This window comes from Balaenoptera borealis (genome assembly GCF_965194805.1).
Source record: "Balaenoptera borealis genome assembly, chromosome: 5".
Taxonomy (NCBI): Eukaryota; Metazoa; Chordata; class Mammalia; order Artiodactyla; family Balaenopteridae; genus Balaenoptera; species Balaenoptera borealis.
In genome coordinates this window covers 108512291-108535654 of record NC_138862.1, presented here as the reverse complement: position 1 = coordinate 108535654, position 23364 = coordinate 108512291, and the positions used below count along the sequence as shown (strand labels likewise).

Sequence of the window (23364 nt, the reverse complement as noted above, 5' to 3'; positions counted from 1 at the left end):
TGAGGTCCAAGAGCTTGTCACACTCCATTTTGTATTCCCAGTACCTGGCACGTAACTTGATACATCATAAGGTGCTCAGTCAACTGTGTGTTATTAAGAGTAGCCAAACAGGCTGCGGAGAGCAATGCTGCGAGAAGGGCGGCGCGCGTTTTCGCCTTTTTCGCGCAGGTGGGATCACGCCTGGCGTCGGGCCCGAGGGGAGGTCCTCACTTACTCCGAAGGAGCGGCGCGAGGGCTGCAACGAGAGCAGGGCAAGAAATGAGAGGACACCGCGGTCGACGGTGGAAGGCTGGGGTTCCACGCCTACACAGCTTGTGATGAAAATGAACATCGCCGCCTCCCCTGTTTCCCTGCCGGCCCTGCCCACCACGTGATCACGCCCACTCACGTGAGCGTAACCCTGCTAGACCTGCCGCGGCGTCACATGAGCAACTGCGGTCACGTGAGCACTGTTTTCGCTGGGCTCGGGCGGCTGCTTCTTCCCGGAGTTGAAGTCGCAGTCGTCTCTCGGTCTCCCGTCGGCCCGATGGAGGAGGAGGAGGAGGAGGAAGCGAGGGCGCTGCTGCCTGGCGGCCCCAACGAGGCCGGCAGAGGCGCTCCCGTTACACCCCATGCCCCCGGGGCGCTGCCGGCCCTCTGCGACCCCAGTCGCCTGGCGCACCGGCTTTTGGTGCTGTTTCTGATGTGCTTCCTTGGTTTCGGTGAGCCGGCCGGCCTGGTGGGGTGGGGTTGATAATAAGGAATTCCCGATTTTCTCTCGGAGCTGCGCTGAGCTCCTAGGTGCCACGCGGCCTCAGGGAAGCTACTTGCTTCAGCTCCTGGGCTTCCCTTCTTTTCCTTTCGCGACCGCATCCAAGCCTGTGGACGTTGCTAGCTATTCAGCGTCCCGAAGGTGGGGCTCAGGGGACTGAGCTGGGCGAGTTTTGTCCCACTCCTTTGCTCTCCAAGAAGTCCCAAAGGCTAGCAACTTGGCCCCTGGGGCCACAGATACGAAGGAATTCCTAGATCGTCAAGGTTACTCTCATGACACTTTTCTTTTAATCCTTTTTAAAAAATTTTTTTATTGGAGTGTAGCTGCTTTACAATGTTGTATTAGTTTCTGCCGTACAGAGAAGTGAATGTTATACGTATGCATATATCCACTCTTTTTAAGATTTCCTTCCCATTTAGGTCACGACAGATCATTGAGTAGAGTTCCCTGTGCTATACAGTACGTTCTCATCTTTTTTATTCATAGTAGTGTATATGTGTCAGTCCTAATCTCCCAGTTCGTCCCACTCCCCCCTTCCACCCTTGGTAACCCTCTCATGACACTTTGTTCAGAAGGAATTCAGAAAGATTTAACTGGCCCCCTCCCCCCAAAGAAACCCCACACATACTTTAAAATTTTTGATTGAATAATTCGTTGGCAGTTATTTATATGTTTCTCGCCCTCTTTGGTAAAACGTATGAGTGTGTCTTGATAGCTTCAGTGAGTAGATGTGTTCTTGTACTCTTCCGCTCTGCCAATGTGAAGCAGTCATAACTGGATTGGACTGGTGTTTGGTTTCAGTCATGAAATTTGGTGACTCTGACAGCAGTTAGTTTCTGGAGATAATTTTTAAAATATCTGCCTATTATATTCCAGCAACTAATTTATTCAGCAACATTCTAATGTCGATATCAGTTTGGTATGAAAGTAGTAATGTGTTTTTCATGGGCTGGCTGGAATCGGTGGAATCAACAGATTTAGGAACATGATGGTGGATTACTTTATGCTACTGCTGGAATATATAACTAGGCATGGAGGATGCTTTGCGCTTTAGTTTCTTTGCATCTCTTTTTGTTCCCCCTCTTCTCACTTTGTGGAAAGATGGTGCCCATTCATTTGCTTTAAAACCTGAGATTGGTATCCCTGACAGTGATTAAAGCAGGAATCATAAATTGCTGAGTTTAGGAACAAAAAACAAGAACAACACGAAACACTTAAAATACCACGTACTTAAGCAATTTATTTTTAGTAAATTATGGTTACCTGGGTGGGTTTCAGAAGCCAGAGTCATACCTTTCTAATGACAGTTTTATTTCTTTTGAACTGGTGGCTTCTAATGTATACTTCTAGACAGAGTTCGTGGAGAAATGGAGGCGGCATTATCCTGTGCCTATAAAAAAAATCTGTCGATTTTATTACTGTAAAAATAAATCTGAGTGCATGAATGTCCAGTCTCTCTCCAGTTCTCTTTCTTACCCTCCAAAAGACGTTATTAGTATGTTTTAATTTAACCCTTTAGAACTCTGTTTTATTTTTCTTCATTCCTGGCACTATATTTGCTAAATTATTTGATCTTGGGCATGCTGTTTGTAGAATTAGAGTTCTTGTTTTAAAAACAGGTTTAGTCAGAGTAGTTAAACTCCATTCCTCTGCTCTCAAGGTAAGTGGTGGCTTTAGGTAACATTACTAGGAAACTGCTGAGGATGTTTCTGAAATTTTTAGTGTATGTGTGTTTTGGTAGCTTTAAGGAAAATACAGCTGTTTCATGAAGGTGCTAATAAAACAATACACGTACAAAACATGATGAAAGTAAGGTGGAAGAACAATTAGTTGTTGATTAACTTCTTAATCCAGGTTCCCAGTATTTGCTGTGTATGCAGGCTCATAATTTGTAAATAACTTGGCATGTTTTCTGTGGATTATTTGGCTGCAATTTAGAGAATATTGGTGGACAAGGAAGTGGTCCAAAAAAGGTTCCAGTGTCAGTCTTCGAGCCCCTAGTATAGACATTTAGAATCAGCACTTGAGTAGTAATTGCAGCTTGAAACTTTTATTTGGAGAGTATTATTACTTAAAAGAAAATTGCTTTTCCTTTTTCTAGGCAGCTACTTTTGCTATGATAATCCTGCTGCCCTTCAGACTCAGGTTAAACGGGTAAGTTGACTTTTCACCTTTGTTTCTTTTGTTGGCTCTGGAACAGGTATACTGTTGAGGCATCATCAGCTCTCAGGTTGCCGGGTCGGAAACATTGTCTAATGGATCCATTTTAACATCCATTGTCACCAAATTTGTGTGGGCAAGGAGTATTCTTGAGTTGGAATGAATGGCCACAAAAAATTCATTCATAGCACTTGTGACTTGATATCGTTTCACATCTTAGATAAGTAATTGCTATTTCTACAGTATTGCCAAAAAGTATTTTGGCAGATTTTTGTTTGCATTTCTCTCATTGTGTAATCATTGGAATGACAAATGATTTGGTAGGATAGCATTTTGCTTTCTTAAATATGTTTTTGTTGTTATTTCATTTTTAAAATGCGGCTACTGATTCCAGAGGATTGTCCGTGTCAGTATTTTTAGTCTGACTTTATAAAAATATATTTGATATTTACAGTTTCTTGTGTATTTAGATAGTTTTTTTTTTCCTTTGTAAGTTTTTTCACCTTTGGATAGGAAGAAATACATAGATTGGCCCTTTACATTCTAGAATGAAAGGGAAGGAAGATAGGAATTAGTGGAGAGGAGGGAAGGGATAAGCTAAGATCGCCCTTTTTCATGTGGGTGTAGAACCCCACAGCAGGTTGTACATGGGGAATAAAATGTAGAAGATACAGGCAGATGCAGACAGAAGTGGTCCCAGTAGTGGAAGAGCTGATTGATCCTGAACTCCATGAAGCCTCTGAAATGACTGCACACTCAGGAAGTTCCTCGGTGTGACCATTTTTTTGGGGTAGCGGCCATAGCTGTCATGAGAGTCTCAAAGCACTTAGCAACTGCAAATGATTAAGAAACGCCTGCCCTTCCAGAAAGAATGTTTTGATTTGTTAGTTGCTAAACTTAACTGGAAAAAAATAGTTTTGTTTTCTTTCCGTATAGGATATGCAAGTGAATACCACGAAATTCATGCTGCTGTATGCCTGGTATTCTTGGCCCAATGTAGTTTTGTGTTTCTTTGGTGGCTTTTTGGTAGACCGCGTATTTGGAATACGGTAAGCTTGGGAAAAATCTCACTTACGGGTAAATACGATTATTAAGAAAACACAGAACTAGATTAAGTATTTCTAGAAAGAACTGAATAAACTTGTGTATTGACTGTGATAATCTGCATTAGTTTTTGTGTGTGTGTGATTTTTATATCTCCGGAATTTTTTTTTTAATAAATTTATTTATTTTTGGCTGCATTGGGTCTTTGTTGCTGTGCAGGCTTTCTCTAGTTGCGGCGAGCGGGGGCTGCGCTTCGTTGTGGTGTGTGGGCTTCTCATTGCGGTGGCTTCTCTTGTTGCTGAGCACGGGCTCTAGGCACGTGGGCTTCAGTAGTTGTAGCGCACGGGCTTAGTTGCTCTGCGGCATGTGGGATCTTCCCCGACCATGGATCAAACCCACGTTCCCTGCATTGGCAGGCGGATTCTTAACCACTGCGCCACCAGGGAAGCCCCTGGAATTGGTTTTCGAAACTTGGTTGGTATTTCAGTTAAGGTAAATGCTGCTCAGGGAATACGGTAGCTCAGTTATCTAAAGGTAAATTATGTCCTCACTTGGAATCAGCAAAGCAGGGTCTGAATCCTTTTGCTGCCACTTGCTCAACTTCCTAGCTCCTTTGAGCTGTTCCTAGCTTCCTGATCTTCAGTTTCCTCATTGGTAAAATATGGATAGTAATTCCTGCCTTGCAAGGTGGTTATAAGGATTGAGAGAGATGGAAGGACAGTATTTGGCACGTAGTTAGTGTTTACCTCTCCCAGCCCCAGTGAGATTTTCTCTTTTGCCTTTCTTTAGGCATCAAACTTTTTGTGACCACTCCTCTTAGCTGAGGAAGGCATACATTATAAGCTCTGTCAGTTTTCATCCTAATGATTGATTGTGTGTGTGCTGTTAGTGGGGACTTTAGGAGGGATGTAGTCTGGGAATATTTTCGGAAGGCAGAGGGCAAAATGACGAGGGGTTTTCCAACCATGTTTGGTGGAAAAGAATTGAAGAAACTATAAGTGTTTAAATTTGGGGACTAACTTTTAAACATTTTGAAGAGTGTATAAAGGAGGACTTAAATTTACTTTGCTTGGTCTAAAGGGGTAGAATAAGTTTGAAATTCAGGGAGCCAGATTCCACTTAGTATGATGGAAACTTTGCTTGATCAGGGTGACAGGTGGGGCTGTGAGTTGCCTTGGGACCACAGTGAGTTTTCCAGTGCTAGAGAACATTCAGGAGACTCTGGTATGACCATTTCACAAGGATCTTTGGAGGGATTTGAGTTTCAGAAGAATGATTTACTCATAGGATCTTTAAGAACTCTCCTAATACTGGTATTTTATTACTCTGGGGAAACATTAATGAGCTATTCAGAGTGTGGGATACTAGAGTAGGCAGATTTATAAGTGTATTTGCATGATTGCTATTTTTCCTTTTAAATGTAGTTTTCAGTTATCAAGAATTATAACCACTTAAAATTACTTAATCTAGAATTCCTTGGAGTCAGTCCTAAAATCAATAAAAATTTTATAAAGAATGTCCATTTTTAAATGGGAACCCTGGGAACTTCTTGAAGATTATTTAATAAGTTGTGTTTAAGATATGATAATGGCTTAAACAAGCATATGCCATCACTAAAGCCTCTGGAATCCCCTTGGAGGTCAGGACTTCTGTAGGTCACCATGCAGCCTAGGAAGGCTGCTGACTTCAGAGGCCGACCCCTTTCTCTGGAGGGAATGCAGAGGGATCAGAGAAACCCAAGAAGGACTCGGTGATATACTCTTCCTTCATTGTCTCTCTTTCTCTAACAGGTGGGGCACCATTATTTTTAGTTGCTTTGTTTGCGTTGGACAGGTAAGAAAAGACAAAACGTTCATTGATTCATTGTGACAGTGACTCTTGAATTCTTGTCTCATTCCACCAGCAAAGATGTGTTTAGTGAATGCCTGACTTAATTAAGCAGGGCTCACAAATTCCCGTGTAATGTAATGCATAGTCCATTTTAAGCCTTGAGACAGATGAACCTTGATACTTAAATTTCACAGATTTACTAAGAAAGAATATTAAAATCATTGTAGAGGTTGTGTTTCATCATAAGTCACTTATTTCTCTTAGATTCCTTGAATTTACTTTTTCTTTGATCTTACGTTATATTCTACATTACAGGTTGTTTTTGCTCTGGGTGGAATATTTCGTGCTTTTTGGCTGATGGAATTTGGAAGGTTTGTGTTTGGGTAAGTTATGCATGATTTCACTTATCCCAACATATTACTGTTTTAGTGTTCATCTGTCAATTTATTAAAGATTTACAAAAAAATATATTATTGTATCTTCTGGAGAATTACTTCAAATCCTTGAAATCTAGCTATATTTGTAAGATTGTTCAATGGTTGTCTTAATTTTCCTTTAAAGTAAGCAACAATTTTGAGGGGTCATAGTTAACTCTGTGTAGGGTTTGAATATTAAATAGTTCTCCAGAAATGATAATTTTCTTAAGTGTTTTGCTTTTCTGTTGTATTGAAGACTGTGATTTAAACCTCATGTAGAAAAACATAGACAATCATTTTCTAGGTTGGTGATTAATGGACATTTTGCTGCTTCTTAGCGGGTATGTGTAGGTCCTTTTGAACCATGTTGAAGAGGCTTGAAGGAGTAAATTACCAGAAGACTAACTGCTCTTAATGAATTTCAGTGTCTATTCAGTAAGCCCATTCTGAGTTCAGCCTTGGGCTTCCTGCCCAGAGGGATGCAGATGACATAACTTATGCTTTTTACAGGTACCAGGGACATGTAGACATAGGTGACACACCCACAAAAGTGCTCTAAGTGAGAGAGAAGGAAAAAAAATGTATATAAACATATGAAAGGGATTCAGAGATGGAAATGTGGTCAGAAATGGCCTCGTGGATGAAGTGGGCCTTGACATCAGTATAGGATTTGGATTAGTAGAAGAGGGGAAATACTTTTGGACGAGGACAGTGATGAGGAGGGCTCAGTGTTAGGTTGCAGGGGAGAGGAAGCGCCTACGTAAAGGTCAATGTGTAGAACTTACAGAAGGAAAATTAAAATCCGGGAAGTAGGAGAATGTCGAATATGGAAGATACTGGCCTGAAAAGTGTGAATTTTTGTGTTTTCACAAGTACGGACCGCTCTCCCCACATGAACATTTTATATAGCATAGATGGTGATGTGGTAGCTCAAACTCCTTTTATTGCTGATCGTGGTTGTCATTGCAGTATATTAAATTACCCACACTTAGCAGTATAAAACAACCCTTACATTGTGGGCTTTGTGGGTCAGGAATTTGGACAGGGTACAGTGTGCACAGTGTGTCTGTGCACCTGATGTCTGGAGCCTGAGCTGGGATGACTTGAAGGCTGGCACTGCTGGCTGGAGCACCTAAACAGGGCCTCTCTTGGCTTTCTCATAGTGTGGCGAACTCAGGGTAGTTGGACTTCTTACAAGGTGGCTCAGGGTTCTAAGTGTGAATGCTTGAATGGAAAGGCACATCTCACCTTTTATAACCCAGCCTTGGGATCACACAACCCTGCCTCCACCACATTCTACTGGTTGAAGCAGTCACAAGCCCACTTAGATTCATGGGAGGGGACATAGACCCAACCTCTTGACGGGAGGGGTGTCAAAATTTTACACCTGCTGCTTTGCCAACTGGGGTATTTCTTTAAAAGCTGTGACTTTTCTTTCCTTATTTTAGGATTGGTGGGGAGTCCTTAGCAGTTGCCCAGAATACATATGCTGTGAGTTGGTTTAAAGGCAAAGAATTAAACTTGGTGTTTGGACTCCAGCTTAGCATGGCTAGAATTGTAAGTACGACACAGATAATGAAGCCAAATGGGAAGCAAAAGATTGAATGTTGTAGTTATCTCTTAAAGATTACAGGATGAAATGTGTTTGTGTATAAGTTAGGTATTGATTTTTTATATATTTTTCTAGACCATAGTATACCATTTACCTGACTTTAATTAAGGCATTTCTAACCTTATTTCACTTAGGAAACAGTCTAAAATGGCTAATTGAGCATTCGTTAGTTCAGAGAACCTGAGCATTGGGATGGATCATATAGATTTTGTTGTCTAATTTCTTTACCCATTTTCGGCGTTCCTGCAATGAAAGTCTTTACATATGGTCATCCACGTTCTGCTCACACATTTCTAGTGATTAGAAGCTCACTCTGTGATGGGACCGCTCGTCTACTACAATTAACTCTGTGAAGCTCAGTCTCCCATAGAGATGAGATCTGCCTGTACAAGTAGCTTTTAGTGATTGTTCCAACTTTTGCCCTCTAGTGAGTGTTCATTTTCTCTGCTGTTCAGCAGCACTTGGCTTATGAAGACAACTCTGAAGGTCTTGGTCAGACATGCTCATTTCCTGTGCTTGTCTAAGCCACATGACATGGGTTTCAGCTCTCTGACTGTGGTGCTCCCGCCTCTCTGGACTTCATCACAGGTGGTCAGTACTCCTTAGCAGCATTTGGAACCTGGAAGTGATCATGGTGTTTCATGATAGGGGATCTGGTAGAGGGTACCCAGGGGAACAACATTATGCTATTATAAATGCAACCTGGAAGGTGTTTTGGCCATCCCAAACCCTGTTAGGTTTTTTCCTTTATGAACTCCTGTGAATAGAGTTTTTTAAAAAGATCCTTGCCATTAAAAATCAAGGTTTTAAAGACTGAATGGCATGAAAATGCTTGGAACATAGTCTTAAGGGAAGAAATCCAATACAAAAAAATCCAGTACAAATGAAATATTTTTAATGTAATATTTCATCTTATGAAATATATAACACATACATATGTCATACATATATAACATTTCTATATTTTTGTGCATGTAGGCTCTTTCTAATTTTCCAGTATTATAAATAGAGCTGTTGTGCAACACTCCAAAACTTGTCTGCATCTCTGATTATTTCCTGAGGCTAGGTTGCTAGGAATGGAATTATCACTGAGTCAGAGGGTTTGTTAGGGTTTCTTAGGGCTGTTGAGACATATTTCCACCTTTTCCTCTCAGAGATGTTTGCATCTCCATCTGTGGGATATGAGAGGATCCTTTTTATTGTAGCTTTGATAGTACTTTAAAAAAGTCATTTTATCAATTTGATAGGAAACACCTAAACATTATTTTAATTTGTAATTCTTTGATAACTAGTGTGGTTTTCCACATTTTCTAAATTTTATCCACAAGGACATTCCTGGTCCTTCCTTATGTATCTTGTGCAAGTCAAGACACGTCTGTGGCAGCTGGTGGATCTCATCATCTAATAACTTCTAAAAGAAGGAAATAGGAGCAGTTGAGCAAGACTCATTCTCAGGGATGCCATTGTGGTTACTAGTGATCTTCACGTTCTTTTCTGTGTGGTCACAAACTAGTTATAATCCATTCACCTGCATCCCAAGGAGCCCTAAGTTTCTAGAAAGGAATCTCAGGGGCTTCTAGGATGTGGGGTGGAGGTTATGGGAATGGTGGGGGGACCTGAGGAGGAGGTGGAGGGAGCCAGATCTCAGGCAGCCACCTCTCCGTCAGCCAGGGTGGCTCGGCTCTGATCTGGTTGGTGTATTTAGGGTCCTTGTGAGATGCACGCAGGAGACCAAAGGACTCCATTACAGAGTTGCTGGGGTAGATAGAGGTTCAGTCTTTTTTGTGCTTCTCTTGGCCCTGCACATACTCAGAATGATCATAGAGGTTCCGGCTTTACCTCGCCGTGATTTTTTTGTTGGCTGAGCTGTGAGTTTGTCTGATTTTAGACCCTTGGACTGTTATCATTCAGGCAGTGGACTTTTCACTTTTCTTATTATTCATGTCTTAGCTGGGGGTTGGAAGTCCAGCACTCTTTTGATTTTCCTCTGTAATTTGTTACTTTTAAAAACTCCTTATTTCAACAAATATTTATTGAGTACTTGCTAAGCCAGGTCATGTTAGGCATTTTAGAATTAAAGGGTTGTTAAGACAATATGTTTTTGAGGGGCTTGTATTTTTGCTGATATTGAGGAAAGTTTCCAGTAGGTCTCCATTTATACCTTATTCAGATGAGCATCTGAATAATACCACTGGCTAACATTTTGTGAGAAATAGCCATGTGCGATTTGCTGCTGTATTTGCTGTGGGAATATGGTTGAGGACATGTTCATTTCTCAGTCTCCTTATCAGTAGCGTTTAGCACAGTTGACACTCCCCTTTCCTTGATTTCTTCTCTTGGGTTCTAGGGCTCTACAGTCTTATAGTTTTCCTCTTGCCCTTCTGTCTGCTCCTTCTACCTCTTTTGCTGGTTCCACCTCAGTCTTCTCAACCTGTAAATGTGGGTTTGGTCATTGGACACCCTCTCATTTCTTTTGACACTCACTTCCTTGGTAATCTTATCTAGTTTTGAAGTTTTAAATAGCGTGTCTTTGCTCCTGAAGTTACATTGTCCAGGCCTTTCTGCTGAATTCCACACCCGTATGTGCAGCTTCCTCCTTGACATTTCCACTTGGATGTCTAGTAGGCGTATCAAACTCAACACAGCCAAAGCCCAGCTCTTAATGTTTCACCTACCGTCCTCCAAACCAGCTCATGCTGAAGTTTTCTCATCTTCAGTTATGAGCAACTCTGTTCTTCCAGGTGCTCAGGCAAAAACTTTGATGTCACCCTGGGCCACTCCTTACCCCCATCCCTAACCCCACACTCTCCACGTATTTTCCATTGGCAAATCCTGTTAGCTCTACCATCAGAATATGTCTGTATTCCGACCACTTCCCACTGTGCCCACTGCCAGTGTCCCCAGTCCAAGACCTATCGTTTCTGTTCTGCATTATTGCAGCCGCCCCCAGCTGATGTCCTTGCTTCTGCACCGTCCTCACTTATAGTCTGCTTTGGATATAGCAGCCAGAGTGAGTCTCTTAAAACGTAAGGGATTGTGCCCCTTCTCTGCTCAGAACCCCAATGGCTTCCCATCTCACGCAGAGTAAAAGCCAGAAGTTCTTATTACCAATAGCTCGCCTTCCCACCAGTTCCTCTCTGGGGACCTCGTCTCATCCTCTCCCTTCTTCATTGACACTGTTCTAGTCTCTACACTCCTTGCCTTGAGCACGCCGGACAGCCTCCCTCTCGGGGCCTGTGCACTGGCTCTTCCTTCTGCCTGGAGTGCTGTGCTGTTCTTCCGGTAGCCTCCCAGCTTCCTTCAAGTTATTAACCCAGAGTCACATTCTCAGCAAGGTCTCTACCCCTTTTTAGTCTCCTTCTAGGCTTTATTTTTTTTTCCTTATTTTTTAGAAGCACTCATTGCTGTTTCATATACTGTATATTTTACCTCTTCTACCCCACTAAAATGGGGTTGCTCTCTATGAGAGCTGGAAATTTTTCTGTTTTGTTCTTTATTTTATTCCCAGTAACTAGAACAGTGACAGGCATGTAATCAGGGTTCAATAACTGCTAAATGAAAGAATAAATGAATGAGGGTAGTACTATTACTGTCTTCTAAAGGACGATCAGAGGATGAATTTTTTTTGTCAGATGTCAGGATCAGGAAAAGCTGTGCTTTTTCTGAGCCAAAGTTTATTTTTGTCTTGGGTACCCTGTGAATTTTATCATTTGTGTTTCATTTTTGTTTAGGCTACTAGGAAGATCTAGATGTACTGTGCTGTTTTGAATGCTAGCATTTTCTATAAATTGGCATTTTTGTGTGGTAATCTTATCTGTGACTTTATCCTAGGTTGTTAGCTCTTTCCTTGTAGTGTTTTTTAAAAAAATTATCTGTTGTTTAATCTGAACCCTATTATACCTATTTCTCTAAGCTGACATCCTTTTTTTCTGAGCAAGACAGATAGAAATGAAAATTATGTTGTTTTTTTTTCCTTCTCTTTCAGGGAAGTACAGTAAACATGAACCTCATGGGATGGCTGTATTCTAAGGTTGAAGCTTCATTGGGTTCTCCTGGTCACACAACCCTTGGGGTCGCACTTATGATCGGTTAGTGAATCCTGAAGTCCCACCTTTTATCTGTCCTGAAAGCTTGTCATAGGAAATGGTATGACAGAGAGGAAAGAACACGGGAATTGCGCTTAGACCACTTGGTTATAGTTTTGCCCGTACAGTTCACTAGTTCTTGGACCTAATTAGACACAGTGAACATAGTGGCAATCATTCACCCCATTTGTGTTTTTATTTCCACTTTCTTAAAATAAGGATCTTATACCGCCATGTGTGCTTCAGGGTTTTTTTTTTTTTTTCTTTTTAAAATAAGGATAGATTTTTAAAAATATTTATTTATTTATTTATTTTATTTTTGGCTGCATCGGGTCTTAGTTGTGGTGCGCTCCAGAGCGTGCAAGCTCAGTAGTTGCGGCACATGGGCTCTCTAGTCACGGCACGTGGGTTCCAGAGCGCGTGGGCTCTGTAGTTGTGGCGCGTGGGCTCCAAAGTGTGTGGGCTCTTTAGTTGTGGCACACGGGCTCAGTAGTTGCTGGGCACGGGCTTAGTTGCCCCACCAGGGGTTGAACTTGCGTCCCTTGCATTGGAAAGTGGATTCTTAACCACCGGACCACCAGGGAAGTCCCTGTGCTTCGGTATTGTTGTGATGAGCAAATGAGAGTGTATGTGAGAACTCTGAAAACAGTCAGGGAGTTTGTACCTCTAAGGTGTTCATTAATAGTCTGTAGCAGAAGGGAGAATTGTTTCCTTTTGATCAAATTCATTTCATGTGTTTATGGAGCTTAGATTTTATAGAAGTCAGAGGTGATAGGATGTGATGGGAAATCCACTAAGTTGGGAGCCGGGAGTCTAGGTTCTGGTCCTGGCTCATTTTGGACAGGAAGTTAACCTCTGTGTCTCAGTTTTCTTCTCTGTAAAATTGTGGGTGTTGGACTAAAACTGTATAGGCCCCTTCTGACCCTAAGTTCTGTTGGCTAAGGCTGGGTTCTGCCGGTTGCTGGGTGGGTCACTGAGAAGTGGATGATGCTCTCTAGATTTACCACCTGTGCTTCTTCTCTGAGCAGTGAATTTGTCTAACTGAGCCCCACAGGATGTGGAGAGCTGCTTGCAGAGCCCTAGGGAGACCTGTGGGTGCTGGGTTGAAGGTTCTGTGCCGTCTTTTATTCTTTATATTCCTTGGTACAGGCTGGTAAAGGGAGGACAGTGAGAGGTAATCCTAGATGGGCAACTTGTGTCTAGAGACTCCTTCTTTCTCCCCCTCCCTATCAAATCCTATGCCACTTAAAACCTCTTTCTTACTTTCAAATTCTCTTAAGTATTCCTTCTAGTTCTCTCCACAGTGGAGAATTTGAGAATTTTAGAGCCAGAAAAGATCTGGGCCATCAGATCAAAGCCTCTGATTTTACACTTGGGAAAATTGAAGCCCAGAGAGGTTAAATTCCTTGCCCAAGATCAATCAGCTTGTTACTGCCAGAAGTAGAACCCACGTCTACCGACTCTTTGCAGTTTTTCATATTATGTCATATTATGTCAGCCAATTAAAGATTTCATTTACTTTACTAAGCTTCTTTTTATTAAAAATTTTGAGAAGTGTACACTTTATTCACTGTTTATCCTGATTCGCTTTAATGATACGAGGTCAGCATTAGTGAGTAATGCCGAATACCTGAAGGAGAGTGAGCGGGCTGTGCTGTGGGAGGATTGGGGCCCTTGGGGCTGCCACAGGGTAGGAGCAAGAGTTAGACTTGGGAAGGAATCAGAAGGAACATGAGGTGATCACAGAATCAGACTTTGCTTTTACAGTTTGTTCCCCCTGGCATCCATCAATAATTGGTGCTTAGACTGAATTAAGAAATTAGGACTAATTTGCTAGCTGGTCATCAGCTTTCTTCAATCTATATTCTGATTATAAGACTAGACTAGTTTGTTCTAGTCTTTCGCCTCTAATCTCCAACCTTCTACCGGGAAATAATATACAATAGTAATAGCGACTGCTGTTCGTTGAGTGCTTCCCAATGCACTTCCTTTCCTTCTGTCCTGATTTAGTAATTGTAGGCTTTTCATATATGTGTCTAGATGCCATCCCTTTAAGTTGCTAAGTATTTTGCTGTTAATGTAATGTGCTGCCTTTTAGGAACCTTCATTTTGGTTCTCTTTTAAAAATCTCTTTTTTTTTATTATAGGGGGTATAACATGTATTCTTTCACTAGTCTGTGCCTTGGCCCTTGCTTACTTGGATCAGAGAGCAGAACGAATCCTTCATAAAGAACAAGGGAAAACAGGTTAGTCTAAATGCAAGAAAAAGTTAGGCTTTTAGGAATTATGGCCTTTTTGAGATAATTTACAATGAGGTAAATTCCTAATGTAGTGTTGTAAACCCAGTGAGGCTTAATACATGTTTATTAAATCTCTTTTTTTCCACTTTAAAAAAATTTTTAATTTTATATGGGCGTATAGTTTATTTAAATCTTTTATTTCCAAATCTATTTCCACTTGTCTAAATTTTTGGATACTTTTTTTTTTCCCCTTAAGCGGTTTTGGCAGAATTTACATTCTTGATTGTACTTTGTATATTTGCAAAGTGATGAGTGTTTCTGGAAGAGAGAAAGAAGGTAGATACTAATTTTAGATTTTGCATTTTCTGTTGTCTTTTTAGGTTATCCGAGAAACTATATTCTAGTGATTTACTGAGAAAAGTATTTTTTAACTGAATTGCCAAGGTTAATCACATGATAAAAGAAAAATAATCTTGACTTAGAAATGCAGAATTACACTGACAGCATCTTCCCTTTATTCTGTAAGGTGAAGTTATCAAGTTAACTGATGTGAAGGACTTCTCCTTCCCCCTGTGGCTCATATTTATCATCTGTGTCGGCTATTATGTTGCTGTGTTCCCTTTCATTGGACTTGGAAAGTGAGTATTCTCTAGCATTCCGTTTTTGTTGGCTAAATTATAATGAGAATTCAATCACATAAATGTAATTTTTTTAAGATATAAATTTTGCTTCTCTGTTATGGTTTATATTTTCACAGGAATTGTTTTACATCCTGGGACATAACTGATTTTCTTAGCTTAAGGTTTAGTGTTGGTTTAATACTTGTTTTAGGTTTTTGAAGAAATACCTAAAACAGTTTTTGATACATAATATTGATTTACTTTAATGCTTGATTTTGGATTTGTATTCTTTTTTATTTCCTCTTTATTTCTTTGTTAGGAAGCCTCTTACTGAGAAAGGAGACAGTGCATTAGCTCATAGTGACAGGGCATATCTCCATTTGTTAGGACTGCATTTCTGCCAGACTCAAATTCAGGGTTTAAATCAAATTCTTCTTTGCTTTATCTTCTACCTTCTCTCCGTTTTCATGGGCAGCTACTTAAACAGAGCAGTGTGTGAGTGTGAGTGTATTTGTTGAGATGCATCTTTGTAATTATAACCTTTAAATTCAGGCTGTCATTTTACAGTTTGAGACAAGAACCTTATGCATTATTTAGCAAAGAACCCGTCCAGTATTGCTTTTAAGGAAAAGAAGCCATCTTAATTCCTTGTAGTAATACATTTGGGTTTCTGAAAATTTGTGTGTATTGTTTGCTGTACACGTAAAAGAGGAAGAAATAGGTATTGATATATTTTATTTAGTTGGTGAAGTACTTACGTAAATACTAAACCTTTAGCCAGTTGCTCGAAGATGGATATCAAATAAGGTGGGAAAACAGTATAAAGAAGGGAAAGTTGACTAAACTTATTTTTATTCAGTGTTATTTTGCCTTTATTTTTAAAAAACAGAATAGTTCTTTCTAAAGTGTCTGGTTTTTTTCCTCTCTCTTTTTATTTTAGAGTTTTCTTTACAGAGAAATTTGGATTTTCCTCCCAGGCAGCGAGTGCTATTAACAGGTATTCCATTAATTCTGTAAGTGCTTAGTGTGGGTCTTTAATTATAACCCGATGTTATAAGAAACAGAAAAGACATATGTGAACTAACATCTACAGTGTGAAACAAAGGCTGTCTTGGGTCTTGATTCTGAATGGCCATCTTTGCATTAAGGGAAAACCAAAGAAGTCTTGGACCACTGTTTATATCTTTATATTTCTGTTTACTGCTGACCATTTTAGAAGGATGTTAAATTAAATGAGCTAGGGTTTGCTTTACCTAATCATTTTAGGATTTAGGACTTTCTGTATTTTTAATTTTTTTTTTCCTGTGATATATTTTATTAAATATCTTTTATATTTTCTGGGCAGTATTGTATATGTAATATCAGCTCCCATGTCCCCAGTATTTGGGCTTCTGGTGGATAAAACAGGAAAGAACATCATCTGGGTTCTGTGTGCAGTGGTGACCACTCTTGCTTCCCATGTGATGCTGGCCTTCACTCTGTGGAACCCTTGGATTGCTATGGTAAAGTCGCTGCGAACACCTGGGGGGCTCAGGGCTTCAGGGAGGACTCTGTACAGCACGTATCAGAAGCCAGCGCTCCGCTCTTCTGATAGTAGTGCTTGTGACAGTGGGAAAAACAATGACAATTTCAGTTTCTGCAGAATAGCTATTTTTAAAGTATATAAATATTAATCATTGACGCATAAGATGTTTTTGATTTCATTTGGCCTATACAATAGTACCCTCAATGCTGCTGTAGAATTTGAAATAAAATAGTCTTATAAAAGCCAAATGCTTATTAGTTCCGTTTATTTTTCAGTACTTCATTAAAAGAAGTCATTCCATCATAGGTGGCAAAAACATCTGTCAACCCAGTATCCATGATTTTGCGTTCTTTTGTCTTTGACTCTTAGTAGGTCAAAAAGTAATAATGAATTCATCAAGTGTTTGTAATTGTTCTTCAGAATGTCATTTTTAAGACCACAGGCCAAAGTGCTGGCATTTCTTACCTGTTAATAAAAGAATATCTTGAACATACATATTTGTGCACTTCGTTAGAATTCTCGAGGACAGATTCCTAGAAGTAGAAATGCTAGAGCGGAGGCTTTGCACAGTTAACATTTTGATAGATACTGTGAAACCTCTCCTCTAATAACTTTCTACCCATTTATAGCTTTACCAATAATACATGAATGTGTTTGTTTTTTAGTATCCTTGCCATTGTTAGACGTTGGCATTATTTTAATTGTTGCCAATCTGATAAATGATCTTATTTTAACTTAAATCATAAGGTTTCTTCTTTAATTGAAGAAAAAGTTAGCATTAGGTGATGTTTATCAAGCGGTGGTTGTTGTTGGTCCTCTGCTTGGCTCTCCAGTTGGGTGGTGATGACCCAGAAGTAAGATAATGGACTATTGGCGTGATGTTACCTTGATTGCTTAATTTGTAATTCTTAATGAATACTGGGAAACTAGCTTGCCTGAAACATTGGTACTGACTTTTTGCAAATTAGCTTTATTTTCTTGTTTGGTCTTTGACTGCACCCTGGGCCCAGCCAATTATGTATTCATATAATATAAAATGGTTAAGACAGTATTGTGTGTATCTTGTCCCTAGAGGGATACTGTTAGAGAGGCCCAAGACCGTTTTGTGTTGAATATGAGTTTTTAGCCTAATTATTTTGCAACACAATTTGCATGGATATTCATATATTAGCTATTATGTCACTCTTGCTAATCTGCATCAAAAGAAAATCACCTTTTGGTAAATATAAGACTTCTTTACTCTTTTCCATATTGCTTTCTATAGTGTCTCCTGGGACTCTCCTACTCATTGCTTGCCTGTGCATTGTGGCCAATGGTGGCGTTTGTAGTTCCCGAACATCAGCTGGGAACTGCATATGGCTTGTAAGTGTTTGCACTATGGATCATATAATGTCTCTCTCTGCTGTGTCAATTTAATTATCTTATAAAACTCCAGGTCTCCTGAATCTAGTCGTCTTCAGGCTTTTGGGACAGCTCTGAACCTGGAAATAACCAGAAAATCAGTTAATCTATTTGTATTATTATTGTGGCAAAAAAAATGCTCCGAGCCTCCAGCAAGAGAGCTGGAGATAAGCTACCCCATGAATGAGAGGTCATTGCTGACATGACCATCCCACTGCCCGTTTATCTGAGGGCTTCTCAGTGAGAAGTTGAGTTCCCATCTCTAGCACAAAAGGCCGAACAGGGAACCCACATCTCTGGTTGGTATTCACTTAGCCCTTAGATTCATTCAGTGGGAAGGTGTTGAGTTCAGACTGTACTTGCTAAGGCAAACTCCCTTGCCTTTGAGCCTAAAGTTTAGTAGTGGAAACAGTCATGGGATTAAAGAAACAAATCTAATCAAGTCATTCCTGGTTGAAAACCCTCTTAACACTAATAGTAATGTGGTTTATAGATACTAATATTTATAGTGAATTGGTACTGTGTGTGTGAAGACTTTAGAATTGAAATGTTTGTTTGTTTTTTTTAAAATTTCTTTAATTGTAGCATGCAGTCCATTCAGAATCTTGGGTTGGCAGTCATTTCCATCATTGCTGGCATGATACTGGATACTTGGGGATATCTGTTTTTAGAAGTTTTCTTCATTGCCTGTGTTTCTTGTAAGTGCGCCACCTGGCAACATTTAGTTTCTTTTAATATGCAGCAGAATGTTCTCATTTATACTTTTAGGTTTTTGTTGTTATTGTTCTTTATTCCATTTTTTTAAACCAAATCCCTAAGATGTATCATTCAGGTTTGCCTAATTCTCAGCCTGTGCATCAGTTTCTCAGCTGGTGACTTTTTAGTTTTCTGAAGATTCACAGGAATTTTTCAGGAGATTCCTGTTCTTAAAGGCAGCAATGGAATCTGCTCTATATTCTGTTTTAAATATTTACGTTTTTTTTTAAAATGGTAAATGTCATGTTATGTATTTTTAATTATAATGGAAAAAAGAATGTAGTATGGATACATGTTACAATATCAGTGAACATTAAAAACATCCTTAGTGAAAAAAGCCATACAGAACAGGCCACCCAGATCCCATACTCATCTTGTCTGTTTTATAAATATTTATGGTTGTTAAAAACCACTTTCCTCTTTAGAGTGGAACCATTTGAAGGGTCCTGAGTATGTCCCTGGTGTGAATGTGTGGACATTAGTGTGGCTTAGGTGTGAGTGCTCATTGTTTATTCATTAGTCTATTTTGAATTGTTTTTATACTTAGTCCTGTTATTTAATTTTTACCTGTAATGATTCATTGGTTAAAAATAGGAAGCATTAGGAAACTGCTGAAAACTACAAAAATAAATCAGTATTTTTTCACTGTGTTCGCCTTACACATCAATTGTGTTCATCTGAAAAAAAATGTTCACATAACATATCAGATGTCTTTTATACTTCGATAAATTGTGTTTAAAATGGCAAGCCCGAGTGATGATTTTATCCGACTTCATTTTCATTTACAGGAATAAAAACTGTCTATAATTGAAATGTGGTATTTGCAGATGATTGCTTATGAATAATAGCCTGAATGCATTTTATTATCTCATAATTTTAGAAGTTAGCATATCAAATTTTAAAAATATATTCTTAAATAGTGGGCCATATACGAATTCATAGTACTAGGTTGTGAAAGTGTTTTTGTCTATTTTTGATGCCGCAACGTGTGGTTTAATTTCAGTCAACGGTTCCTTATAAATTTGGTTCTCAAACCAAACACCACTCCATTTAAAAAGGTTTTTGTTGACGTATTAAAGTAAGTTAAGTGTGCCACACTCGTTAAAGTGAAAAGCCAAGTACCTGACTTTCTGAGGCCTTTACTGGCTCTGGGTTTCTGGGAGTTTAATGACCACATTTTAATATTTGGTTAATTTGTAAAATGAACATGGTGTTTTCAGACCTAAAACCCCCAAAGGATTACTTCTGTTTGGCTCTCTGTAAAAACATAAACAGTCTAGCAGCTGGCAGGGTTTTGGGGAAGTGCTGGGAACTACCAGCATTACAAAGGGAGAGGAAAGAGGAATGATCCGTGGGGGGGTTGGCCCCTTCTCCTGGGGGCAGATGGGTCTCAGTTTCTCTTTTTCTGTCCCTGGCATCCCTGGGCTCAGGTTTTAAAAATACATTTCTCATGGAGAAAATGGTGTGTAACTTATTTTTAGTGCTTTTTGGAAAATAATGTGAAGAGTGTTTTCATTTTTAAATGCTAGTTAATAAAGATTTGATTTTCTAAGCTTTACTTTGTAATTATGATTACATAGGAATCATTGGGAAAAAGTACATGTTTTTAAGGACCTTATGTTTTTTTCATTTCCAGTCTCACTTTTATCTGTGGTCTTACTCTACTTGGTGAATCGTGCCCAAGGTAAGTAGAAGTTCAGGTATTTTCTTCTTAAACCACAGTGGATCATCGTTTTTTTTTTTTTTAATTTAATTTAATTTTATTTGTTTTATTTTTGGCTGCGTTGGGTCTTTGCTGCTGCACGCAGGCTTTCTCTAGTTGCGGCGAGCGGGGGCTACTCTTTGTTGCCGTGTGCGGGCTTCTCATTGTGGTGGCTTCTCTTGTTGTGGAGCACGGACTCTAGGCGTGCAGGCTTCAGTAGTTGCAGCACACGGGCTCAGTAGTTGTGGCTCGCGGGCTCTAGAGTGCAGGCTCAGTAGTTGTGGCACACGGGCTTAGTTGCTCCGTGGCATGTGGGATCTTCCCAGACCAGGGCTCAAACCCGTGTCCCCTGCATTGGCAGGCAGATTCTTAATGACTGCGCCACCAGGGAAGCCCACAGTGGATCATCTTGTGGGGCTCCTGGATTGTCTCCATCCAGGAGAGGCTTTATTTCATCTAATGACATTCTGTTCATAGTGATGAAACACATTTTACTTCATAGCATATAATTATGTATTTTGGACCTTCCCATTTATTAAAATCGTTGTCATGTTCTTTCTGGCCAGTTCAATTTAAGTTTTGTAATATAAAATTTTAGATGTTCTTTTTATATTAGCAGAAAGGTCATATTAGTATGACTTCTAAAAAAATAACCTAAGGCCCTTCCTATGTTATTGTCTTATATTTTTTAAAAATGAGAAGTAAACACATTTATAGCTGCAGTTTGCATTTTAAGGTTGAAAGTGTTTAATACAGAATGAGAAATTATAGATTTTTTTTATTTGCTCATATCTACTACATTTATTTTTGCTTTTTTTGTTATTTGTAAGATTTTGATATTACCTTTATTAATTTTTCTAAACTGGCTTGCCCCTAAGCGTTGTCATGTATTTAGAAGAATGAATACATAGGCTGTTTAAATAATTTTAGGTCATTTACTTGAATGCCTCTTAATTTTCACTATTATTGAATATTGATACAGTGTCCCAAAGAACAAAACCTCGAGCAATACATAAGTCCAAATTTTTTAAAAAAATGCTAACATTAAGGAGTGATTATTTGTATCATATAAGGATTCTTAAAAAACATTTTTTCCCCCTTGGGAAGTTTCCAGGAGATAAACTATTTCTTTCTCACCTTCCATAGCCTTTTTTGTTACTTGAAAGCATTTGTATGTGTGCGTGTGCGCATGTGCATGTTTGAATTCTACTTACGATAGTTGTGTTGAAAAGATTCTATGCTTATTTGTATTTTAGGTGGGAACCTAAATTATTCTGCAAGACAAAGGGAAGAAATAAAACTTTCTCATGCAGAGTAAGTATTGAAAGAAAGAAAATTTGTCTTTATTATGGAAATCTTAAAACAGCATTTTATTTCAAGATATTGGGTTTAGACATTTAAGAAATTAGTCTTTTTCTTAAGTTTTGAGAGCCAACGATTATCTCTGGAACTACTGTAACATAATTTTTCTTTGTGTTAGAAAAATTTTAAAGGGTGGATATCAAAGGTTAAAATGAAGGTGATAAAGAACAAATTGGGCTTTAACTTGCCTTCTGAGAGGAGAGAGAGAGAGACCTGCAGTATTTGTAATTTATTGGAGGAAAGGTCTTTGTCCTGACTTCCTGTGCTGGGCTCACCCTTCCATTCTTTCTCGTATTTTCTTTTTCTTAACTAGTTGAGATAATCTTTTATTTTCTCCTGGTACTAACATGCCATTATGTGTTTTCTGACTCACTTGGAACAGATTAAAGTACATAGTGTGGGGTTTAAGTTAAATTAATTTTTTCCATGAGTGCATGCTAAAGCATAGTAGTGATTCTATTTCTTGTTGTTATTTCTAGTTTTTTAGACATTGTATTTTTTATGATTTAAAAAATTTATTTGTAAATATATGCCACGTGACTGTAAGTTTTATGAATTTTGAGTAGGTTAAAATCCGGTAGAACAAGGCTGTGTTTTCTGGGTCTTGATTCTTGGCCATCTCAAATTCCCTTTTCACATAGTAATTCTTCTATAAACAAATGTTGTTAAAATCATGTTTTAGAAGGATTTTTGAAGTCAGAGATACTCAACATGCCATGTGTTAAGTAAACAAAAGGTAAAAATGCAAATATAATATCCTAATTTTATTCAAGAAAAAGTTTGTAGGCATGTGTATTTCTTAAATCCATTACTTACATATAATAGAAAAAATGCTGAAAGAAAAATCCCCAATATTAACAATTCCATTTGAATGGTAGGGTTAGAAGAGGTTTTTTCTTGGCGTTTCTATATTTTCCAAATTTTCTACGTTGATCCTCTATTACTTTTATGATCAAGAGGAGTGAAAAGATTATCCAGCAAAATGTGTAACTTAATATTTGGCACTGCATGTTTTATAGTGGTTATGGTTTTCATTTTGTAATAATGGGGTTTCATGTTTTTTTTCCTCCCTTTTTTGATAATGTATTGCACTGTGTTTTGCAGGTGAGAAGTTTAAGTGACTGTGTCATGAGAATGGGCTGCACATATCATTGGTTTGAAAACCTCCAATCTTTTTTTTTTTTTCTTTAGAGTTTAGTCGTTAGGAAAAATAATGGTCTGGAGAATTATTATATTTATATTTTGAATATATCTATTTTAAAGTATAAATGTGAGGACTGTTTTAGCCTGTGTCTTTTGTATTGCTGAAGAATTCTGCTTTGGAATAGGCTCATCAATGATGAAGTTTAGAAAATTGCATCTGGTACATGCAGGTGATTTTGAGTAAGGACACTAAATAATGGAAATCTTTGGATCTTGTATTGAGATAATTTTCACAAAGTGTATCTTAGGGATATGGCCTTTATCTTAAAGCAAAAAAAAAAAAGCTTTTAAGGGAGTAGAAAGGATATTTTATATAGAATAAACAGTGGCATTTGTTGTTTAAGCTTTTCCTTCTAAGCTTACCTCTGCTTATAATGAAGAATTTGGGATGAGGTGTGTGGGGTCTCTGTCTCTTCCTTTAGGTTGTAAGCCCCATGAGGGCAGGGACTGTGTCTGTCATGTTGATAATGATTGTGTTGATAGAGCCTAGCGCAAATTAGGCACAAAATAAATATTTTTTGAATGATGGATAAATAAAATGGAGAGTAATTTGGAATAACCTTTTTGGAGGGTAAATTGGCAATATGAATAAAAAGACCTAAAAAGCAGGATGGTGGTGGGCCGCATGTCTTTTGACTTAGCACTTCCATTTCTAAT

At 38.9% G+C, this 23364-nt stretch overlaps 1 protein-coding gene across 2 annotated transcripts; it reads left to right on the top strand.

The window, feature by feature from the left end:
• Positions 1 to 417: 417 nt before the first annotated feature.
• On the top strand, positions 418 to 23315 carry MFSD1 (major facilitator superfamily domain containing 1; the record flags this gene model as incomplete). Of its 2 annotated transcripts, XM_082394395.1 has the most annotated exons (16): positions 418 to 701; positions 2853 to 2905; positions 3848 to 3960; positions 5746 to 5788; positions 6101 to 6168; positions 7650 to 7758; positions 11799 to 11901; positions 14046 to 14144; positions 14665 to 14776; positions 15699 to 15755; positions 16104 to 16260; positions 17548 to 17645; positions 18270 to 18382; positions 20077 to 20124; positions 21399 to 21456; positions 22609 to 23315. In XM_082394395.1, the coding sequence occupies exons 1-16, from the start codon at positions 425 to 427 to the stop codon at positions 22610 to 22612; spliced, it is 1512 nt and encodes a 503-aa protein (XP_082250521.1). In that variant the 5' UTR covers positions 418 to 424. The 2 variants fall into 2 exon arrangements, with proteins under 2 accessions (XP_082250521.1, XP_082250522.1); XM_082394396.1 differs by lacking the exon at positions 22609 to 23315 and having other exon boundaries at positions 21399 to 21460.
• Between the last annotated feature and the right edge of the window lie 49 nt (positions 23316 to 23364).